At 40.8% G+C, this 22,039-nt stretch overlaps 1 protein-coding gene and 1 long non-coding RNA gene across 6 annotated transcripts in view; one reads left to right on the forward strand and one right to left on the reverse strand.

The window, feature by feature from the left end:
- The window catches only part of C1H12orf75 (chromosome 1 C12orf75 homolog), a 51,215-nt gene extending 35,488 nt beyond the window's left edge, over positions 1-15,727 (forward strand). For 3 of the 4 annotated variants that reach the window (XM_048832047.2, XM_075123363.1, XM_048832056.1), the window contains 6 exons: positions 2,161-2,185; positions 10,832-10,867; positions 12,523-12,602; positions 13,440-13,479; positions 14,666-14,780; positions 15,305-15,727. In XM_048832047.2, the coding sequence (XP_048688004.1) occupies positions 2,161-2,185; positions 10,832-10,867; positions 12,523-12,602; positions 13,440-13,444 (146 nt within the window). In that variant the 3' untranslated portion in view covers positions 13,445-13,479; positions 14,666-14,780; positions 15,305-15,727. The remainder of the gene's footprint in view (positions 1-2,160; positions 2,186-10,831; positions 10,868-12,522; positions 12,603-13,439; positions 13,480-14,665; positions 14,781-15,304) is intronic. The other variant, XM_075123364.1, reaches the window with a different exon arrangement.
- The window catches only part of LOC142070135 (uncharacterized), a 29,413-nt gene extending 7,658 nt beyond the window's left edge, over positions 1-21,755 (reverse strand). For both annotated transcript variants that reach the window (XR_012666104.1, XR_012666105.1), the window contains exons 1-2: positions 21,664-21,755; positions 1,829-1,930 (exon numbers count right to left, since the gene is read on the reverse strand). This is a non-coding gene — a long non-coding RNA (uncharacterized LOC142070135). The remainder of the gene's footprint in view (positions 1-1,828; positions 1,931-21,663) is intronic.
- Positions 21,756-22,039: the final 284 nt, after the last annotated feature.

The raw sequence follows: 22,039 nt of genomic DNA on the forward strand, positions 1-22,039 counted from the left end.
GGAAATGTTGGATAAAAAGCCTCACCACTTTGCATAGGTGACCACAGACCCAAACCCTTGGATCTGAGAACAATGAAAAAGCGTTCAGTTTTCTTACAAGAAGACTTCTAATGGAAATAGAAGTAAATAGAAATAAAGAAATGCCTCCTGTAAAATCAGGATGGTAGATACCTTACAGGGTAATTAGATTCAAAACATAGAGAACCCCTCTAGGCAAAACCTTAAGTTACAAAAAAGATACACAGACAGAAATAGTTATTCTATTCAGCACAATTCTTTTCTCAGCCATTTAAAGAAATCATAATCTAACACATACCTAGCTAGATTACTTACTAAAAGTTCTAAGACTCCATTCCTGGTCTATCCCCGGCAGAAACCAGCATATAGACAGACACACAGACCCTTTGTTTCTCTCCCTCCTCCCAGCTTTTGAAAGTATCTTGTCTCCTCATTGGTCATTTTGGTCAGGTGCCAGTGAGGTTACCTTTAGCTTCTTAACCCTTTATAGGTGAGAGGATTTTTTTCTCTGGCCAGGAGGGATTTTAAAGGGGTTTACCCTTCCCTTTATATTTATGACAGAAGGAGATTCCACCACCTCCCTAGGTAACGCATTCCAGTGCTTCACCACCCTCCTAGTGAAAAAGTTTTTCCTAATATCCAAAAGTACAGGACTTAGCTGGAGAAAGAGGATTTCCTTACATGTATAATATTCATGTGTTCATACAGGACCCTGGTTCTGGGAAGCTTCAGAACCCTGCCTGCTCAATTGTAGTTTTAAAGCAAGGGCAGAAACTACACATTCTTCCATACAGTTCATAGGTCACAGATTCCAAGGCCAGAAGGGACCATTGTGATCACCTAGTCTGACCTCCTGTATATCACAGGCCATAGAACTTCCCCAAAATAATTCCTAGAGCATAACTTTTAGAAAAATATCTAATCTTGTATTTAAAATGGTCAGTTACGGAGAATCCACCACAACCCTTGGTAAATTCTTTCAATGGTTTGTTACTATCATTGTTAACAATTTGTGCCTTATTTGCTGTCTGAATTTGTGCCTTATTTGCTAGCTTCAACTTCCATCCACAATAATGAGGGAAGAGCTGTATTTGTTTTTGCAGCAATTTCACACCAGAAAAAAAATGTTTTCTAAGCAACAAAGAGCATTAGGGGAAAAATGCTGCAAAACCTTTCAGGCTCCGACTAAACCTGTAGCTTCTTCAGACTGAGCTCCCTTGAGTTTCTCCTGAGAGGAGATGGAGGAGTGAAATGGGTTTCTAATGCCTTTGCTGGTGCTTGTAGTTCATGGAAGGGATGTTTTACTGACTGTGCAACTGAATGACATACCTGCAACAACAACACAGTTTTTAGTACCTTGGGAGGACCAAGAAGTATGTCATCCTTAAGTGATTCCCACTCTCCCAGCATGTGGTGGTGGAGTCATGAAAATTCAACTCTTAGAACCATAGAGCAAGGTTGTAATTTTTGTCCCTTGCCGCCCTTATTTTTTAAATTACAAGCTGAATTAGGAAGAACCTGATTTTGTAGCTATCTGGGGGTTTTTGGGTGGATTGTATCCCAATGCTAAAGTTATTTCAGTCTAGTTGTTTTATAAAATTTTGTTTATTTTATGGCACAGTATTTTATACACAGTGCCAAGTCTGTAACAGAATCAAATAGCATGTTCACAAAATAAATGGACATTTAAGGACAATTGCTTAGTTAGTTGTGGCAACTTACAACTGGAAAAGCGCCAAAATGAAGAATATTGCAATTTAGCTTATGCAGAAAGTAAAAAAAAAAAAAAAAATACAGATATCCTTCTCACCTGGTGTAAATGGACACAGCTCCACTGGAACTTTGCATGTAGTTTGATCCATTTACGTCCGCTGAGGATCATGGATTTGATCCATTTACATCCACTGAGGATCTGGCCCAGAAAGAGAGGTATAAGTGTGACAGAGTTAAAGGAGAAAGTAGCTAATCATGATAACAACAAGTTTCCTTTACTGTGTCCATCCACTTTTGGGGTTTGTGTGTGAGGGGAATGTTTGTGGGAGCAAGAGGGGAGAAGTGTAGAGAGATTTTTAGGGTCATTTTGGTTAGCTTGAGCATGATCACACCATCAGACAGTAAAACACATTTTCTTTTTCATTCTAGGTACTGCAGGGACAGCTAAAGATGTGTAAGTACGTACAATGGTCTGTACACCTTCAGCACCGTAACTCGAGGGTTATTTATAAGCACATTAGCACAATAGTTCATTTTGTTATACGTGGTTCAGTTGCTACCCAATATGTTAGACCCACCATACCCTGATCTAGATGTCATCTATTGATGGCCTGCTTCCATCACCCATATAGAGACAGCAGAATCAGAGTGAAGGAACTGCTGGTGGCTCACTTACCCCTGTAGAGACAATTCCCCTTTCTACTTATATAACAAAAACTCTCCCTTTCTTTCTGACTTGTGAGACATCTGTCTCCCATGCACGCCCATGCCCCTTGTGTTTACTCATCCCTACCATGTACCGGTACACCCCAAAGCACGTTTCTCCCTTTGTGAGAAATACAGTACCCATATACATCTCTCCCACTCCATGTAAGACATTTAGGGAACAACTCCTGTACTTCACTTTCTTTGAGAGACACTTGGCAGGCACCTCATACAGACTGCCCTGCAAAAACATCCAGCATCCCCATTCTGAGCTCTAGATGAGGTCTCCTCTGCCGCTGAAGGGAAAAAAAGGGATTGCTTTTCACGGCCTAATTCCTCTCCACGTTGAAGATCGTAATTGACAGCTTCTCTCTTCTCCATCAATCTTGGTGATAAGCACTGAGAACATTCTCACCCAGTACTGCTTTTTTTTTTTTTTTCACATTCCCAATGAAGTGGAGAAGGCCTGAACCTCCTTTGCTCTCACTCCTGCCTCAGTGAAAAAGGAAAGCAGGAGGTAGCCTCTCACAGCCAAGTATTCACCCATTCAAGCAAAAATTTGCAGGAGTGGCCTCTCTCAACCATGTCTCCTTCAATGGGAGAAGGTATAAAAGAAGGCCTCCCAAACTCTAGCTCTTGCTTCCCTCTGGTGCAGGGGATAAACCTTTTATTACTAGAGTTTGAGCTTTGCCGTGAGTCCAAGTAACCTGAACAAAAATTGAAGTTACTAAGTAAAAAAAAATTCTTGAATTTAATTCAGTTTTTTTTAGACAAACTACTTTGAGTAGGTAGAAGAATCCCAGTATAGAAATGAGTGCTGCCGTCACATCTAAATAACAGTAGATAAATGCATAACAATAGCTCTGTGTCTGCTACCACAGTTCAGAGCCAAGAACCAAAGATGGACAATGTAACAGATGAATACTGATGTCATAGGTAATTTCAAGATCTACTTGAACATGTAACTTATTTTCTAAATTTTCATTGTCACTGATTGGAAAATGAATGGACTACTTAGGGCAAGTTTATGGGGGAATATCCCTTGACATAGACTACTGGACCCATGCCTTTAATAATTTTTATATATATAAAGATGCTAGTCTTTATTTACACTAAGGCCTCTTTACACAACTTTGGCAGTATAAAGGTGCCTGAAAGCGTGCATACATTAAATTTGCACCCATTTGAAGGCCGTTTTTACACTGCCAAAGCAGTATAAAGGTCCTAAGTGTAAATGAGAACCAGGCCTAAAAATCACTTTCCATAAATGGCAGAATATTTTTTGTTAAGTAATAAGTCTCTTTACAAATCAGAAATGGTGTATTATATAACATTTACCACTTAGCCCTTTTAATGTATTTTAAAGCATTGTACAAACATTAATTAAGCCAGTTTAATTAAATTTGGATATATTCTGATTTGGATTTGATAAGAACCTATGAGGTTTTTTCATTCAAGAGTTTGTCCATTTGAGTTTGTCTGTTTTTTGAGAAATAAATTGTTGGCCTTGCTCTTCCTTTAGTTTTGGACCCCAGAAATGCAAACATTATGAAAATGAGTTCAGTGGGACTACTCAAGTGCATAAAGATACCTGTGCATGTGACGGGTTTCAGAGTTGCAGCCATGTTAGTCTGTATGCGCAAAAAGAAAAGGAGGACTAGTGGCACCTTAGAGACTAACCAATTTATTTCAGCATAAGCTTTCGTGAGCTGCAGCTCACTTCATCGGATGCATTGAGCTGTAGCTCACGAAAGCTTACGCTCAAATAAATTGGTTAGTCTCTAAGGTGCCACTAGTCCTCCTTTTCTTTTTGTGCATGTGAATGTGTTTGCAGTTCAGGTGCCTTATGACTTACATGAGGAAAATGCTATTCATTTGTATGTATCATCTGTCACTTTTAAAAAAATAACTTGGATTAATGCTACTTACAGTCTGTCTTGTCAATGATTAAAGTTATTGTTAATGGCTTTAAGTTGTACAAAGAAACAATTCTGGATGTTGACAAATAACCCACGTGGAAAGGAGTTTTAGAATTTTCTTAGAGGAAGAACCAGGTCTTATTAAAATATCAGATGAGCAGAGAAAGTCTAAATACTGAAGCAAACTGTGGGCCATTCTTGCAACCATTATTTATTCAGATAGTCATAGTGAAGCCAATGGAACTACTTGGATGGGTAATATTTGCTGGATTGAGCCTTCTAGCCAGATAATAGAAACAAATCCACAGTAATGGGCTATCGTAATGGCAATCAGAAAAGTCCTACATCAGTCATTCTAATATTTCCTTTAACAGCAAATTTTCAAAAGGGGAATAAGATACTAGAAAAAAAAATTTGTTTTGTGAAAATGAGCAAAGTGGATAAATATAACTAAAATCATGGATTTAAAAAAACTCTTAATCTTTGACACCTTCTCACTTTCATTAGCTAAGAATTTATAAAAGTTTTTAAAATTTATTGGCACAAGAATAGTTATTTTGATCATATTGGTCTTTATCCAGCAAAGCACTCAAGCACATTCTTAACTTCAAGCTTGAGTAGTCTTATTGAATTCCAGTGGGACTGATTTGTTGAATTCAATGGCACTACTCGCATGCTAAACTTAAGCAAATGCTTAAGTACTTTGCTAGATCAGGGTCATAAGATACTCTGAAGCAGTGTATCCTAGCAGGTGTGGCACTGGAGTGGGACTTAGGAGACATGGGTTCTGTGCCCAACTTTGCTATTATTTTAGTGGGTGACCTTGGGAAAGTCACATCCCTCCCTGTTCCTCAGTTTCCCTATATGTAAAATGGGGATAATGATACTAACCTCCTTTGTAAAGCACTATGAGATCTGTTGGTGAAAAGCACTATATAAGAGCTAGGTATTAATATCTGTCATTTTAAAATTGTGTTTTGGAACTTTTCATTTTTATCTCTTAAAGTAATTTTAGATGCTCATTTGCGAGCTGATCCAGCATCCTTGAAAACAATGGGATATTTATTATTGACTTCAAAGGGAGCATGACCTAGCCCTTAAACTGGAAATGGCCTAAGTTATAAAAGAAGAAGTCAGTTATTTTGAAGTCAGTTGAAAATGAGAAGTTTAAACAGACACCACCACTGTGAAGCAGCCACCTCTGGATTAGAGAGTAGCAAATAACTAATGCATAGGTCATTGCACAATAGAGAAGGAAAATTTTTGGCCCAGAACACAGAAGCAAACACCTTCTCCTGTGAAAAATGCCATGGGATCTTTATTTCCCATAACAAAAACAAAAAAAACCCACCAAAGCCCCAGACCCAGGTTATAATGAGAGAAATTGTGGCTAGAAGTTTGGGAGATATAACACAAAACAAACTAAAAGATTGGTGTGGAAAAACTAAAAATGTGGAGAGTAATTAAATGCTAAATGAGTTTAAATGAAGGAGTGATAATGGAAAATTATGTACTGGAAAATAAAGTGATGACGGTTATGCACAGAAATGTGGATTAATTCAGATGAAGATAAGCAGTAGTAACAATTCAGGACACAGCATTTTGGAGCCCATGGTAGCGAACCTCCCAGCCTAGGTCAATAGACGCGAGTTAACAAGGTTCACACCAGTGCTCTGAATATAGCTGTGTGTAGACGGCGCTTAAAAGTTGCGGCTCAACTTGGAGCCACAACTTCAAAGTGCTGTCTCTGCAACTATTTTTGTAGTGCTGGCCCGAGCCCTGTGGGCCCAAGTCTGTCAACCTGGGCTGAGAGACTCGCTGTCTTGGGCTCGGAAATGCTGTGTAGACATACCCAAGGTCTAAAAGCTGTTTCAAAATGTAGGACAAAAATACAAAGGTTGCAAAAGAGTAGTCTCATCCTCCCAAGAAACATTTAGAAATTAAAGAGTTGAAACTGTCAGCTTGAGTGCAGTGCAATGAATTGTCTCGGTTGAGCAGGAGGAGGACTGAATGAAAGGAACGTTAATAGAGAATTTTAGAGAGTCTGACGCCTGGATACAAATGAATAAAATCAGAAATGTTAAGAAAAGGAAAAAATGGATGGACAGCAGTATTGCGAATCCAAGAAATTTTAAACTCAAATACTATTTGAAAAATGGCAGCTTGTGTGTGTCAGAAAATGGACATGGAATATGGAAAATGATGACTAAAGAACCAATATCAGGAGTCTTAACTGTACTTTCCAAACATAACAGTATGACAAGAGTGTTTCCAGGAAAGAAGAGTTTCACTGGAAGAGGAATTTCTTCTAGCTGAAAGGAGAATGCTGTTACATGGCATTGATGTTAAATCCCTCTAACAGCTATGGAACGCCTCTCCATCTAAGATACCAATTTGAAAATATAATCCTATTTTCCTTGCAGTAGATGCTAGTTTCTGAGGAAAGATGTAGTGGCACAAAAGCAGACCAGCACTGAACACTAGGGCTGGATGCGGTCTACTAGGTTCCTCTTTTGCTAATTACATGGCATGAAATGAACTTAAACCAGCTCGAGATTTCCCCTAGGAAATTCCCCCTGTTTAGGGGGAAATCTCCCCTTGTGTAAAACTGGTAAAGGCACCCTACCTGCTTTTTACACCAGCTGCCCACCTCATCGCCAGTGTAAGCAGGAGGCGGGGGCACATCTGGCGTGGATGGTGGGGCAGGACAGGAAGAGATGCAGTAGAGCCAAGTTCTATTATGTCTGATCCCTTTCTGGTGTAAGATCTGGCAATTATGCCAATGGCAGAAGTCAGAGGAGGCAGCTTTCTGCTGTAACTTCCACTGAGGCCAAGTGATTGAGGATCAGAAAGCTGTAACCAGCTCCCAGCAGCCCCTACTGTCCATTATATCTGAGCACAGAATGAGAATCAGGCCTTGTGTGTCTCATATTTGCACCCACAAATTTCGGCATGCAAAATTATGTTGGTCTTTAAACTGTAAAGGCAAGAAGTGTATAACTATATGTAGTGCAATAAATTGGAGCCGTATTAAGTCCCACAGTGCTAACAAAAGGGACCCCGGAGGAGAATGCAACAGTGAGTGGCTGCTTCCCCCTCTATCATCTCCCACCACTTGTTCTTCATTTTGCGGATTTGCCTTGGAACCTCAGCTTTGAGTTGATGGCAGATGTATTACTTCTGCTTGGAATTGATGTCATTCTGCCAAGCACAGAAGGTCTTGGCTTATGGTCCATCAAGTCTTGGATTTCCTGATCGTTCTTGTCAAAGCAGTCTTGGTGCTTCCTGGTTGAGAAACCCAGTGTTCTCTCAAATGCATCATAAACAGCCGATTTGAGCACTTTCCAGTGATCTTCGAAGCTCTCCATCTCAGTTTTGATATTCATCAGTTTCTCGGTGAGGCACTGCTGAGAAAGGTCACGTTTAGTTGGGTCCTTAAGACTCTCAACTTTGATCTTCCCTCTGGCTGATTTCTTTTGCATGCACAAATTATTACCAAACCTCCAGTGTTAAAAAGATCCATATATCCCTATGTTGGAGACCCCAGGGTATGGCCACTAGTTAAGTTGAGGGGATGGAAGGCCATAAGGGTCGAGGAAGTCTCCCTGCTGAAGGCCTAAGGGCTTCTTCTCAACCCCCCTTAATAGAATTCAGGCCTGGCTGGTTTGAGTAAGCTCTTTTGCTCTTAAAACAATGTTGCAGCCGCAGATAATGCCTTATAGTGTAAGGTTTGCTGACGCCAAGCTAAAAATAATAGAAGAGACAGTTACAAGGCCAGACAGAATGTGCTGGTTGTTTAAGTTGCTAGGAATGCTTGTTAGAGGTTGCAGGAAATAAACATTGTTGTAACCCATATAAGGAAGGCAGAGTATTTGTGTAAAGTTTTAATTGGCTAATGTGTAGTGCAGTAGCATTAAGGAATATAAAAGTGTGTGTAATGACCTGCTCTGGTGTGCAGGATTTGAGATTCTATTCTCCCTGTACCTTGTTTGCAGCTGCAAATAAACTTTTCTGCTTCTCCACCCCATTGTGATTATTGAGTGAAGCACTCCGGGTAACGAACCCCCCTTGCTGTTGTTTTGCCTCTCGGCAAACTGGGTGCCGACAACAGCTTTTGGCGTCCCAATGTGGGGCAACGAGGCTGCAATTTAGCCTTGCCCGGATCCCTTCTGGAGGTCGAGGATTGCAGCAACAACCGATGCCCAGCGCGCACCGGTGAGTTCATCGGGGGCCTCGGAGAAGACGCAGTTTGATCGACCCCAGAGGGCACGATGGTGCAACGCACTCATATAGTGGAGAAGCAGCTGTGGGCGACGGTGAGGAACCGGTCCCTTGTCTGCACAGTGGCAAAGGCCATTAACTTAATCTCAACCGTCCTGACCCAACTCTCACATGAGTTAGGGGAAGTACGTCAGGGTATGCTACAGAACAGGCTGGCTGTGAACTATTTGCTTCTACGCCATGGTCACCTATGCCAGAAGTTTGCAGGCATGTGTTGCTTTAATATAACAGATGCAGGGCCATCAGTAAAAGCTGATTTACAACGCCTAAAGCAGCTGGCAAAGGGCATTCATCAGCAAACTGGGGAGGATTGGCTAGGCTCTCTATTTTCTGGTTGGGGCCTGTGGCTAAGTGGCAGGGGAAAAGCAAAGTGTAAAGCCTTTCTAAGGGCAAGAAAAGCTATCAGGCAAGTTAATAGCTGTTGGGCCACAAAACTGCCAGTGTCCCCTTTTAGAATGATTCTGGAGTCTTTCACTTCAGCCAGCTGACTATCAGAAAAAGATACAAATTGATATCTAGCAGACATATGGGCAAAGGATCCATACCTGCGCACATCTCCTCCTTTTGTGCTGACTTGTGGGGGGTACCTTAGTCATCTCCGTGGCACTGTCTCCTATCTTCCAGACCTTGTAGAGTCCCTTCTGAACAGTCTGGGGTTTGTCTGAGGGAGCTAGGGGAGATTTGGTGGGCTGGGAGAGGAATAGGCAGGCTGAGGCAGGGTTGTAAGGAGGTACACAGTTCCCACCACCTTTGGAAGATAACTAGAAAAGATGATACATCCCCAGGAACCCACTAGACAAGTCTCCTGGGGGCAGCCATGGCTGGGGGTAATTTTTGGTTGTGCGGTTCCATTTGACTGCAGTTTTAGTTTGCCAAGGTGTTGGGGACCATAGCTGGTATAGAGGCACTGGTTCTTCATGCAGACAGCCCTGGCTATCCAGGTCGAGGTATCCCATGACTTATTCTGTGGGGGGCGGTCCCTCTCCCCCCGTCCCGCCCCCATAGGACAGTGTGAAAAGACAGGAAATCCTTGTGAGAGAATTCTCCCAGAGGCTGCCTCCCCTTCGGCCTCTCCTGCTGGATTTTCTGTGGGAGGGGATGAACTGGGCCAGAGTAATATCAGAGATTCCATAACGCCATGCTAATTATATGCTAAGTTGATTGAAGTTCTGAATTTTGCTGCCTTCTTTGCTGGTGCTCCGTTGGTGGGGAAGAAGAGAGCTTATCTTCTTATTATACAGTATATCTTCAAGGCAATAGATAGCTGAGTGGAAAGAAGATTAAAATGGTAGGAAATTATTGCTATCCAAACATTTTTACTATCCAAACAAATTTTGTTTCTATTTAAGGCCATATCCCGCTTCCTGCCATCTATGAAACTCCCATGGGCTTAGTGCAACAATTGCAGGATAGTGCTTTGCCGACTGAACAGACAACACATTTATATTTTTAAATAAATGATTAGTAATGATAAATGTTTTAAGCCACTTTTTAATACTATAGTTCAGAAATGCCTTCTAAGGGCTAGATTGTGGATTTATCACTGGGGCTGAGTAAGGGGCAACACACAGTTCTATTGCTCTAGCAGCAGACCAGGGTCTAAATGGTAACTCCGAGAGTAACAGTTTAGTCTCTGTTTTCCACACTGGTTGAAGGGTGAAGTAATCTGTGCCAACCCTATACCTGATACTGATTACTCTGCCCTCCACATCAGACCAGCTGTGCTAGCTAGCACACTGATGAGCAGAGTCAAAAATCCACCCACTCCCTATGGATGCATAAGACAAGCCATAATCTTGCCCTAAGTGTCTAATAAAAGTCATAGTCTATTTATAAAGGTTTAAATAACTGAGTCCAAATCAGATTATTCAGCTTTTCTTTTGCATCAAAGAAATTTAACATTTGTTTTACAGAAAGGTTCTATAAGATCTTCTGACTGGACATTTATGAAAGACTAGTTCACTCTGTTGTCAAGTCTTGTTCTCTTATACACATTATACGTTGTTAAGTAATAAATGTTTCTTTCTCTTATATAGGTAGGTGAGGTAGGCACCAAATACTGAACAGTAACTCTAGATTACACTCTGATTGATCATTCTCTTCCTCTGCCTCCCACTGAAACTAAACAGTAGATGAATGGAGCAATTGTAATAAACTGATTGCAAATGAGTTTTATATGTTTTTGTAAATTATAGAACAGAAGAATCGGTGTCAGAAGATGACAAAAGGAGGTAGGATTTGTACTGGGAATGGCTTTAATTCGAATAGCTCAGACAGAATTCTGCCATCAAATGAGGATCACCAGTTGTCACGGAGTGTGGGGGAGTCAGGGCCCTGCACCCCCCACTTCCTGTGATTCACCATGACTCTCAGCCAGCCAGTAAAACAGAAGGGTTATTAGACAACAGGAACACAGTCCAAAACTGAGCTTGTAGGTACAGAAAACAGGACCCCTCAGTCAGGTCCATCTTAGGGGTTAGGGAGCCCAGACCCTGGTGCTGGGCCTCCCTCTGTTTCCCCAGCCAGCTCCAAACTGAAACTCCCTCCAGCCCCTCCTCTGGCCTTCATCTCTTTCCCAGGCAAGGAGGCCACCTGATCTCTTTGTTCTCCAACACAGCAGGTGAGGGGCCCAGGCCATCAGTTGCCAGGAGTCAGGGTGTCGGCCATTCTCTATGCAGACAGCATCACACTGGCCCTCCAGGGCTCTGCAACAATCACACACCCTTATCCCACCACCTAGATACTTAAGAAATGCATAGGGGAAACTGAGGCACCCACACAGTATTCAGAGAAAACATTAAGAACAGTCCCACTTAATCACACCTAGAAAAAAACAAAGGGAGGGGATATGGGGGAAGAAATCTCCACGAGGATCCCTCTGTAGAGTTCCTCCCTTGCATTTTGTTGTGGATGGGGTTTTGCCTACTCACGAAATAGGCCACTGAGCCCAGCCCCCAAACCTTGCAGATCTCAAGGGATCTGCCAGTGGAAAAAAGACTATTGCTGCAGAAGACCTCTGCCTTCACACCAACTGTGGCTCCTGGCTTTATTAGAGTCAGGTCCCTAGGGACCCTGGGCTTGGGGTGTGGGTGCTCTGCAGAAAGATAATACATAACATAATAATTATAGGCTGTATTATAATTTCTGAGGAATCTCTCCTGGGCTGGAAGGGAGAAGAAAGATATATGTTCCACCTCACCCATTCCTCCCCTTGCCCACCTCGTGTTTTCTCCATCCCCCCAGTCAGATCTCAGACCCCTGAAACACCCTCCATTGGGCTCACAGGAGGAGGGGGATGGACTGTGGAGGCATTTGGCACCCATACGCCTTCTGCATGTAGACAGGCCTCCCCATGCATGGCTGTGTGGAGGGGGATCCAGGCCCTTTTTTACTAAATGGTGGGGGGGGGCACATGGCCCCCTTTTTTGTGTGCATCATGCAAGTGAGTTGCGTAAATTGTCTCCATAGCATACATTACTAGCAGATTAAATCTCCCATCAGGCAAACACTGGCTAACTTTGCGGGTAAGAAAGAAGAGTCTGTCAGAGGGTATTTGTTGCCATGAAAAGGTTGGGTTTTGATGGAAAGTATGACGAACTTGGTTGAGGACCCATTAGCTCTGTGCTCCCTTTCTAGCATAGGTTCCTTTTTAAAATCAATGGCCAGCCTAAATTTATTTTTGTCAAACAAGGGCTTAGTTTTAATAAAAACATTACATTTAAAATTGCAGCCTTCTTAATATACATTGGAAACAAGGGATTCTTTTATAAAAGTAGTTACAAAGCATCCTCTGTTTGTCCATCTATGGCCTTTCTAATGCGGCTGTTTTATGTAGGCAGTCTATGCGAAAGCATTAACACTAAGCCATGATTTCTCTTCAAATAAGGAACTATGGTGGTGTATACGTTGGTCTGCCATCAGAGGCTGCTACCATGGCTCCCAGTCAGAAAAAGACTGAACCTAAAGGTACTTGTAGATTGCTTTCTCCATTCATTTTAATCTTTTAAAATATATATGTTATTTCAGTAAGACTGACCAGCATAGGGAGCAATTTAATTGCATTTACAGGAATTATTTACAGTAGCTATGGTCATTGTTCCCATTTGTTTAAATTTCCATCCACCTACTGTAGTAATCATAAAGCAACAATCTGCTTCTGACCATGATATGCAGTATTTTGTCTCTCATGAGTAACTTTAATATAATTTTTCAGTGTTTTTAGTGGTATTCAGTGTAAACACCTCACAGGATTAAGAGGCTGTGATATATATTTAAAGAGTTTTAGTGCTTTTTATAGTTCTGAATGTATTTACTTAAATTGTGCTTTATTCCAACAATAGCAAGACAGTGAATGCTTGATTTCAGATTTAGTTCTGTTCTGTCTATCTTATGCTGAACCCATCACAATTTTATACTTTTTCTTGAGGCAGGGAGAACATGTATTAGCTTTAAAGATTCTTGCTTGATAACAAGAGAATGATATGACATACTTTATATATATATATATATATATACACACGCACGCATACACACACACACACACTGTTTTATTAAGTATAAAAATATAAGATAGATACTTACATAAAGTATCTTATATTTGTATACTTAATAAAACAGTGTCTGTGTTGTGACACATGGGGCTCTGATCCCTGATTGGGGAGGTCTAGATGCGACCACTATACAAGCAGATAATAATAAATTCAGTTGATATAGAAAACGAATAACCTGTTGCATTGTATTACATTCCATGGTGTTTAAAATTAATAATATACTATATTTTAACTATATGCCTTTCCTTTTAAGATTAGAGGAAAATAATACACCAAGATTCAATCATCAGGAGGTACAGTATGATTTAACAAATTTTATATGTGTAGAATTTATTACTAAAAAGAAAAGAATTCAAATAACCACATTTCTTATGTTGCTATCACGTGTTTTTGGACTTACTTTACAGTACTGACAACGCCATTATAAATGTATTGGCTGAAATAAGTTCTGATCTTGTAGTGTTACTGAGAGCCTCTGGTGAGAAGCTGTGTGCCCTCAGTTGCCATTTACTTTAATGAGAGTAAAGGTGCTCAGCACTTGGTAGACTCAGGCCAGTAAACTTGAAGAAGGTTTTAATGGAAGCAGGTCATTTGCGATTACAGTACTTATTTTCAGATTTAGCACAAATGCAAGGGCCAGGGCATGGTTTGGCACCAAATATAGAAAACAGGTGAGGTATTAGACTATTTCCATGGAGCTGTCTTAATAATATATAAGATATCTATGGCTTGATCCTCCAAGATACTGAATAGAGATGGTAAAAAAAAAAAGGGGGGGGGGAGTTCCCCACAGAAAATTTTGGTGAAAAGGGAAAAAAAAATTTCATTTAAATTTTCCATGGGAAATTTAGATGTTTCAGTGGGAATTCAAAGTTTCAAACGTTTAATTTGAAAAAAACAAAATATTTTAGTTTAGTGATGGGTTTTTCAAAATAATAATAAAATTTCCATAGAAATTTCCATAGAAAGCAGACACTTTAGTTTAATCAAAAATCCAGTTTTTCCACCAAAAAAACAGTTCAAATGGAAAAGTTTTGAGCAGTGTTAAGCATTTTGGCTGCAATCCAGTAAAGCACTTAAGCACATGGTTAGTTAAAGCATGTGCATGGTCCCTTTGGCTTCATCGGGACTACTCATATACTTAAAAGTATATTTCTTGAAGTTGGATCCTTTTCCCATTCAACCCAATGGAAGAACTGCCATTGACTTGAATGGTGCAGGATCAAGCCCTTGCTTGCTGAATCAGTGCCTCATGTTGGGAAGACTTACACATGTGCAACTTTACACATGTGAAGCGTCCCATTGAACTCTACAGGACTGCTCACAAACACTTTGGTTTGCAGTATCTGGGCGCTGAAGCCCCTACTGCATTTCTAACAAAGACATAGTTAATGTTTAACAGATTCTGTTTAAAAAGTGCTAATGTCTCATTGTATCATTATATCAGTCCATCTAAAACTATTTTTTTCTTTGAATCAGTCCTTTGCATAGATCACTCATCTAAACTTAAGGGACAGCTGTCTTTCTGCTGAAGATTTTTATATATCCAGCCAGCAAGAAAGTTCAAAGCACCAAAAATCTTAATTGTTGCAAGGTACAACTACGGGTAAAGTTTAATGGTACAGTATGGAATCAATTGGATTGTGATGGTTGCATTATGGAACCTTCTGCTGTCCTCCAGTGAAAAATGAATTAATGAACTTATGGTGGATATTTCTGCACAAGAGCTAATTTGACAATCTGCAGCATATTTTCTCCAACAATTTTTGATAGTTTTTATATAAGAAAATCATTGCTACTTGTTCACTTAATAGTTCCTATGGTAGGTTACTGAAAAATAATTATTAATTTACTTCAGAGTAATATATTTGACATTTGCATCTTTTAGTACAGCTGCAGATTTTAAGGATATTTTTGCTGTGAGTAGGATAGCGGGGCATAAGGTCATCAGATTCTTATAGATGTCACTTTTATACAGTGGACCAACTATTGACATTTAATTTTCACCTTTTAAAAATATATTATTGTTCAAGGAAATTTATTTACATAGGAATAATGTACTTCATTGCAATATTTTTCAATGGAATGCTAATTTTTGCCTGTCATTATTTCTTTCAGATTTATTTCTTCACAAAGCATTAAAGGAAAAATATAACTACTGCCTACCACATTATTGTGTTATGTCTTCCATTTTATGTAATATCATAATGATATTTTCTCATACAAAGATGATAGTGATGATGTTGCCAGAGATAGCTGGACTAAACCTCAAATCTGCACATTCCTAAACTCTAGAGAGGAGTTTTGATTAGTCTTCAAGTTTTGTACCTCAAGTTTGTCTCTGAGCATTTCAGTATGTATGGTAAATTGCAATAGGGTAAATGTTCTGTTACTTCTGTATACTGTAGGGTTTAATGATGGATGGGTCATTAAAAACCCATTAACTTCATAACTACTGAAAGTTTCCCACAAAACACCAAACTAATTGTACATTTCCACATGGCTGAAAGTGATTTTAAATGATTAAAGCATTTTGCATAATTCTTTAGTCAAGTTCTTTTTCTAACAGGACATAATATGGCATACATCCAAAAAGCCAACCCTTTAATATGTTTCAATAAAGTAAAGACTGCTTTTAAAAACAAAAAACAAAACAGGAACATTTGGACATCCAGAAGTAAGCTATTAAGAGCTATACCATATACTCAGTCATCATGTGCAAATTCCCACTGATTTAACCAAAACGTATGAAGGTCAGTATATGACAATGCTTTTTGAATCACAACAATTTACAGCACTTAGCTGTAAAGTACACAGTAATTTGTTGGGAGACAGGCCTGCAAAAAAAAGGAATTTTTGAAAGGATTCCATGCTTCCACCCACACCCTCCCACCCCAGAACAGCTAAATGTTATTTGTATTTACTACCTTCCTCTTCTGTATCAACATTTTTTCCATCCTCCCAAAGGCAAAAAAAGTCACTCATTTGAGCTCTTTGCTCTATAGTAAACAGTCAGTAGGTTTTGGAGGGTTAAAAATAGAATTGTAATAATAAATGTCTGGAAAAGTAAATTACATCTTCTTACTTACAAGCTGAAGAAAGTTTCCTGTTGAGAACTCTAACAACACTTGATAAAAGAAAAGAAAAGGAGTACTTGTGCCACTTTAGATGCATCCGATGAAGTGAGCTGTAGTTCACGAAAGCTTATGCTCAAATAAATTTGTTAGTCTCTAAGGTGCCACAAGTCCTCCTTTTATTTTTGCGAATACAGACGATCACGGCTGCTACTTTGTAACACTTGATAAGAAACTTTCTTATCTTCTCATTACTGGTTTAATATATGGATATCGCTATTACATCACCTGTTACATAAGGATTTCTATTGTTTAAGCAGCTTGGGCAACACCAGATTTGTTCAGATGGCCGAGAACAATTAGGCCCATTTCTGACCTTGATCATGAATGCCTTTCCTGACGGAGGAAATCTTCCAATCAGCCTGAAGCACACAATAGTTCAGCCAGTGCTCTAGAAGCCATCACTGGATGCCAGTAACTTCATTAACTACTAGCCCATCTCCATCCTGTTTCTGGGAAGAATCTTCAAGAGAATGGAGACAACTAAATTCCATCAGCACTTGTCTTATACCAGCATCCTAGACCACACACATGGCTCAGAAAAGGAGACAGGGATAAACTCCTCTTGGGAGAGTCAAGGATCAGAAGGGTAGCCGTGTTAGTCTGGATCTGTAAAAGCGGCAAAGAGTCCTGTGGCACCTTATAGATGAACAGATGTATTGGAGCATGCATCTACATGCATCCAATGAAGTGGGTATTCACCCACGAAAGCTTATGCTCCAATATGTCTGTCAGTCTAGAAGATGCCACAGGACTCTTTGTTGTTTCTTGGGAGAGTGATATTTATGGGACAATATCATCATATGTGTTTCTGTTGCTATATGTTACCATTTCCTGTTTTCATATGTTGTTTAATTTGGGGTTTTTTCAGATCCTCTCAGGAGGCATTCAGTTCAGCTCCTCACAGGATCAGCCCCTTGGGGATCCGGCCTCTGAATATTGAGGAGTTTTCTTTGTTTCTTATTGTTTTTGTTTCTCTCCATCTTTTTTTCTTCACAGCTTATTGACCAACTGCCAAATGCTTCAGTATGGTTGCACAGAACTTCAGCTGGAGTAATTCAAAGGAGCTACACCAGTTTACACCAGCTGAGGATCTGGGTGTATGTCCTTTAATTTGAATTGCAAGTTTCTTCTTTCACTTTTCCAAAGACCTGTACATCTAGGAACTGTGCTATTATAGAATGTTCCTTTTGAAAGACATAAAACTGAGGTTCTTAATGTTTGTAACAGTGATTTAAAGATCTAATGGTGCCTTTTGCAAGAACAGATGAGTTAACCAATTCTCCTGGCTAAATCCCAATTTAGGGAAGTGCATTCTGTCTCATCAACATTCCTCCTGCTGTTTCAGTTGGATAAAATATTTCACTTTGCTTTCTCTCCTAAACTGTTGTATATGTTGCTGTATGCCGTTAAAGAGCTGCTGTTTTTTTAAAAAAATAATTACTTCTTTTATTAACAATATCTTAGAGCAGTGGTTCTCAAAGCCGCCGCCTGTTCAGGGAAAGCCCCTGGCGGGCCAGACCGGTTTGTTTACCTGCCGTGCCCGCAGGTTTGGCCGATCGCAGCTCCCACTCACCACGGTTCGCCGCTCCAGGCCAATGGGGGCTGCGGGAAGCAGCACGGGCCAAGGGACATGCTGGCTGCCCTTCCCGCAGCCCCCATTGGCCTGGAGCGGCGAACTGCAGCCAGTGGGAGCTGCAGTCGTCCGAACCTGCAGGCGCATCAGGTAAACAAACCGCTCCGGCCCGCCAGGGGCTTTCCCTGAACAAGCGGCGGACAGGCTTTGAGAACCACTATCTTAGATCACTGTAAAATTTACATGGCACTTTATATTCATATAGAAGACATATTCCCAGCGCTGAAGTTTTCCATCTCAGGGTGATTTAAAGAAAAAAACGTTAGAAGTTAAGTTTAGAAGAACAAAATCTAAAGAGACTTGTCGTGCTCATTTGCAGAGAAAAACACTCTGAACAAATTGTAGCTACAGTGCAACGTTCTCTGGTCAAAAACATATACCCATAATTAGTCCAGTCAGTCCACAGTTCAGGAGTTCTCCCAGATTCCTTGCTAACACAGAGGGTATGTTTACACTGCAGCTAGAGGTGTAATTCCCAGTTTGGGTAAATGTACACGCACTAGCTTTGATGGAGCTTGCATACTAAAAATAGCGATTCAGGTGGCAGGTTGGGGAAATACAATCCCAGCCGAGACTCTAGGTAAGTACTTGGGTGGCTAGTCCACACCGCTGTCCACAATGCCACAGCTCTGGTGCTATTTTTAGCACGCTAGCTTGATGAAAGCGAGTGCATGTACATTTACCAAAACTGGAAATTACATCTCCAGCGTTAGTGTGGACCTACTCTCCAATCTCAGGTCCCTGAGTAATGCATCCTACTATCTCCAGCTGCCTAGGACACTACATCCCATCCCTGTGGACAATGTCCTAGGCAGCTGGAGACGGTAGGACACATTACTCGTGGGCACTGCTATATGAGCAGCAGCCATTCATCAGCACGTGGGTCACCATGAGCACATCAACCCCATTTTTCTGATCACTATATAGGCTTATGTTAGGATGAATAAGAATGGTATGGAGGATAACACAGAATATTAATGATATAGCCTCATCTGGAACACTACTGCACTGCTGGACTCCCTGTCTAAAAAGGATAATACAAAATTAGAGGGGGCTTGGAAAAGAGTGACAAGAATGATTAAGGGCCTGGAAAAAAACTCTTTAAAAAGAGAGATCAAAGAGATTGGGATTGTTTAATTTAGAAAGGAGCAGGGTCGATTTGATTTAAATCAAACTGATTTAAATCATGATTTAAATCACTACTCAGGAAGACTCAATTTAATCATGGATTTCTACATAAAAGTGCATTCTTGTTGGTTGTTATAACCTCAATACATATTCTTCACAACTCAGAGATAGACGTAGATTTCATTTTTAGAAGGTACACACTATACATTTTAAAAGTGATTTATTTTGAAAACTTTTCATATTAGTTTTACAGCTATATCAGAAAATGAATGATTGTTTGGTTATTTAATTTACCAAAGGTAATTGAAGCAGATATTTATGAAGTCACTGGGCGGTGAACTATCTCCAATTCAACAGGTGAATCATTAATATTTGGAGGATTTTCTTGCCATGCTGTATTAGGAAGAGAACATCACCAGACAGACATTTAAATTGTTTTATTTAACTATTCCTCACCTTTATATATTTATTTATTTATTTTAAAACATTTTTGCTGTTAACAAGCATGTTATCTCCGGAGACACAAATCCACAGTTTGAGAACTGCAAAACTAAGCATCTCTGATGGTATCTTCTAGACCGGGGTGGGCAAACTCCGGCCCAGGGGCCGCATCCGGCCCTCCAGACATTTTAATCTGGCCCTTGAGCTCCTGCCAGGGAGTGGGGTCCGGGGCTTGTCCTGCTCCGCGCAGCTCCTGGAACCAGCGGCATGTCCCCTCTCTGACTCTTATGCATAGGAGCAGCTTGGGGGCTCTGCACGCTGCCCCCACTCCAGGCGCTGTCCCCGCAGCTCCCGTTGGCCAAGAACCATGGCCAATGGGAGCTACAGGCTTGGTGCCCATGGATGGGGCAGTGCGCAGAGCTGCCTGGCCGCGCTGCTGCATAGGAGATGGAGAGGGGACATGCTGCTGTTTCTGGGAGCAGGTTGAGGTAAGTGCCACCTGGAACCTGCACCCCTGACCACTTCCTATGCCCCAACCCCCTGCCCCAGCCCTGATCCCCCTCCCGCCCTCCGAACCCCTCTGTCCCAGCCCAGAGCACCCTCCTGCACCTCCAACCCCTCATCCCCAGAGCCTGCACCCCTAGCCAGAGCTCTCATCCCCTCGTGTACCCCAACCCCCAATTTCATGAGCATTCATGGCCCGCCATATAATTTCCATACCCAGCTGTGGCCTTCGGGCCAAAAAGTTTGCCCACCCCTGTTCTAGGCTGAGCACTGGGTCCCACTGGGTAGATAGAAAGATTAACTTAAATAATCTATACAGAAGCCCCTGGAACCCCATAAGATTGGGTCCCTAATCCATAAACTATTGGAACTCATTTACAAAAATTTTCTTAAACATTACATTAATATATAATATATATATACCATAGAATTAGAATTTATAATCCCTATTCCATGATGAGATATCTTTGAGCTATAACGTATCTTAATTAAAACTATCTTTAGATAGGTTTTTTCCTCAAAAAGCATTTTATCAAAAGAATCCAATTTAAATTTTAAAAAATCAGTTTTTTTTATTTTTATTTTTTAAATCCTTGATTTTGATCCACCCTGGAAAGGAGAAGAAAAAGAGGGGAGTTTTGAGAGAGCCCAAAAACCTTACACCTGAACTCATTTGTGTCAGTTCATGGAAAGTTTCCCAAAATGGGGGTAGGGGAAAAATCCCATTATAGTGAGTTTAATCTAAATGGTTTGGTGCAGTTTGGCTTGTTTTTTGTTAATTGACACCAAACAATTTCTTTCTTTCAGTTAAAAAAATCAGACTTTCTGCTTCAAACAGATTATGACTTTAGGTCCAATCTTGAGCAAGAGATGATATGTCAGGTGCACCTCCCCAGGAATAGCACCAGGAAGATGGTGCCTCAAACGTACACCTCTAAGTCATAAATCCTACTCTGCTTTCTCTTTGCTACAGGAGTGGAGGTAATAATTGCTTCTGGCCTAGTATACCAGAAAAAAATTAGGTTGTTGCATACTTACAGCTGTCAAGGGTGATTCCCCACTCTGGCACTTCAAGTGCAGAAGGTAGGGGCCTGCAAGGATTCTAAAAATTAATACTGGCCACTCCAGGCTTGTATTAAACTCCCAAGGTTACAGCTTTTCTCTGACCTTGGATTGGTAGATGTTGCCACCACCCAAGTGCAAAACCCCTTTGAGAACCCAGGAAGGCGCACTTGGGAATTCCTTCCTGTGGGGTAGCCTCAAGCCCCCCCCTAGGGAAGAGCTGAGGAAGAAAAACAAGGGAAATCAGCTGTTGCCACCAGCTAATTAAACAATGTGCACAAATCTCTTAGGACACAAAAATCCAATCCTGTTTTTAAAGAAGGTAAATTGTATTAAAAACAAAAAGAAAGAAAATACATCTGGAAACTCAGGCTATTGCTAGATTTAAAAAAACCCAAACCCACTACTTAGAAGGATTAGGCATCAAGAATAACTTTCCTGAGGTCCAGCTTCAAGGTTACAAGCAAAACAAAAGCATTTGGGGTTAGCACAGAGGAGTCCACAAGCCATAAAGAAAAGAAAAAAAAGATAAACCTAATAGTGTCTTCCGAGACATTTCCTGATCTACTTACATATCTGGGGTTTCAAATGAGTAGTTTCCAGGTACGATCTGATGATTTTTCATACCTGTCCTAAAGCTTCTTACAGCATCGCTGCTCTGTTTCCTCTCTCCGGAGAACAACAGAAGACAGACAAAGAGGATGTTTTTCTCAATTTTAAAAAGTTCTAGCCTTCCCATTGGCTCTTTTGGTCAGGTGCCCACTCACTTCCTTTTACCTATGCATAGCAGTGATACTTTTTAACCCTTTACAGGTAAAGCACGTAGAAAACAGCTACTAAGAGAGATTTTATAGCTAACTGGCTGGGCTGGCTGGGCGTCCATAACAGGGAGCTACCTCTGCCCCCTTCATTTATCACAACAGCTATACACCCAGATCAAATATGTGG

This window comes from Caretta caretta, chromosome 1 (assembly GCF_965140235.1).
Source record: "Caretta caretta isolate rCarCar2 chromosome 1, rCarCar1.hap1, whole genome shotgun sequence".
In the NCBI taxonomy this organism is placed as follows: domain Eukaryota; kingdom Metazoa; phylum Chordata; order Testudines; family Cheloniidae; genus Caretta; species Caretta caretta.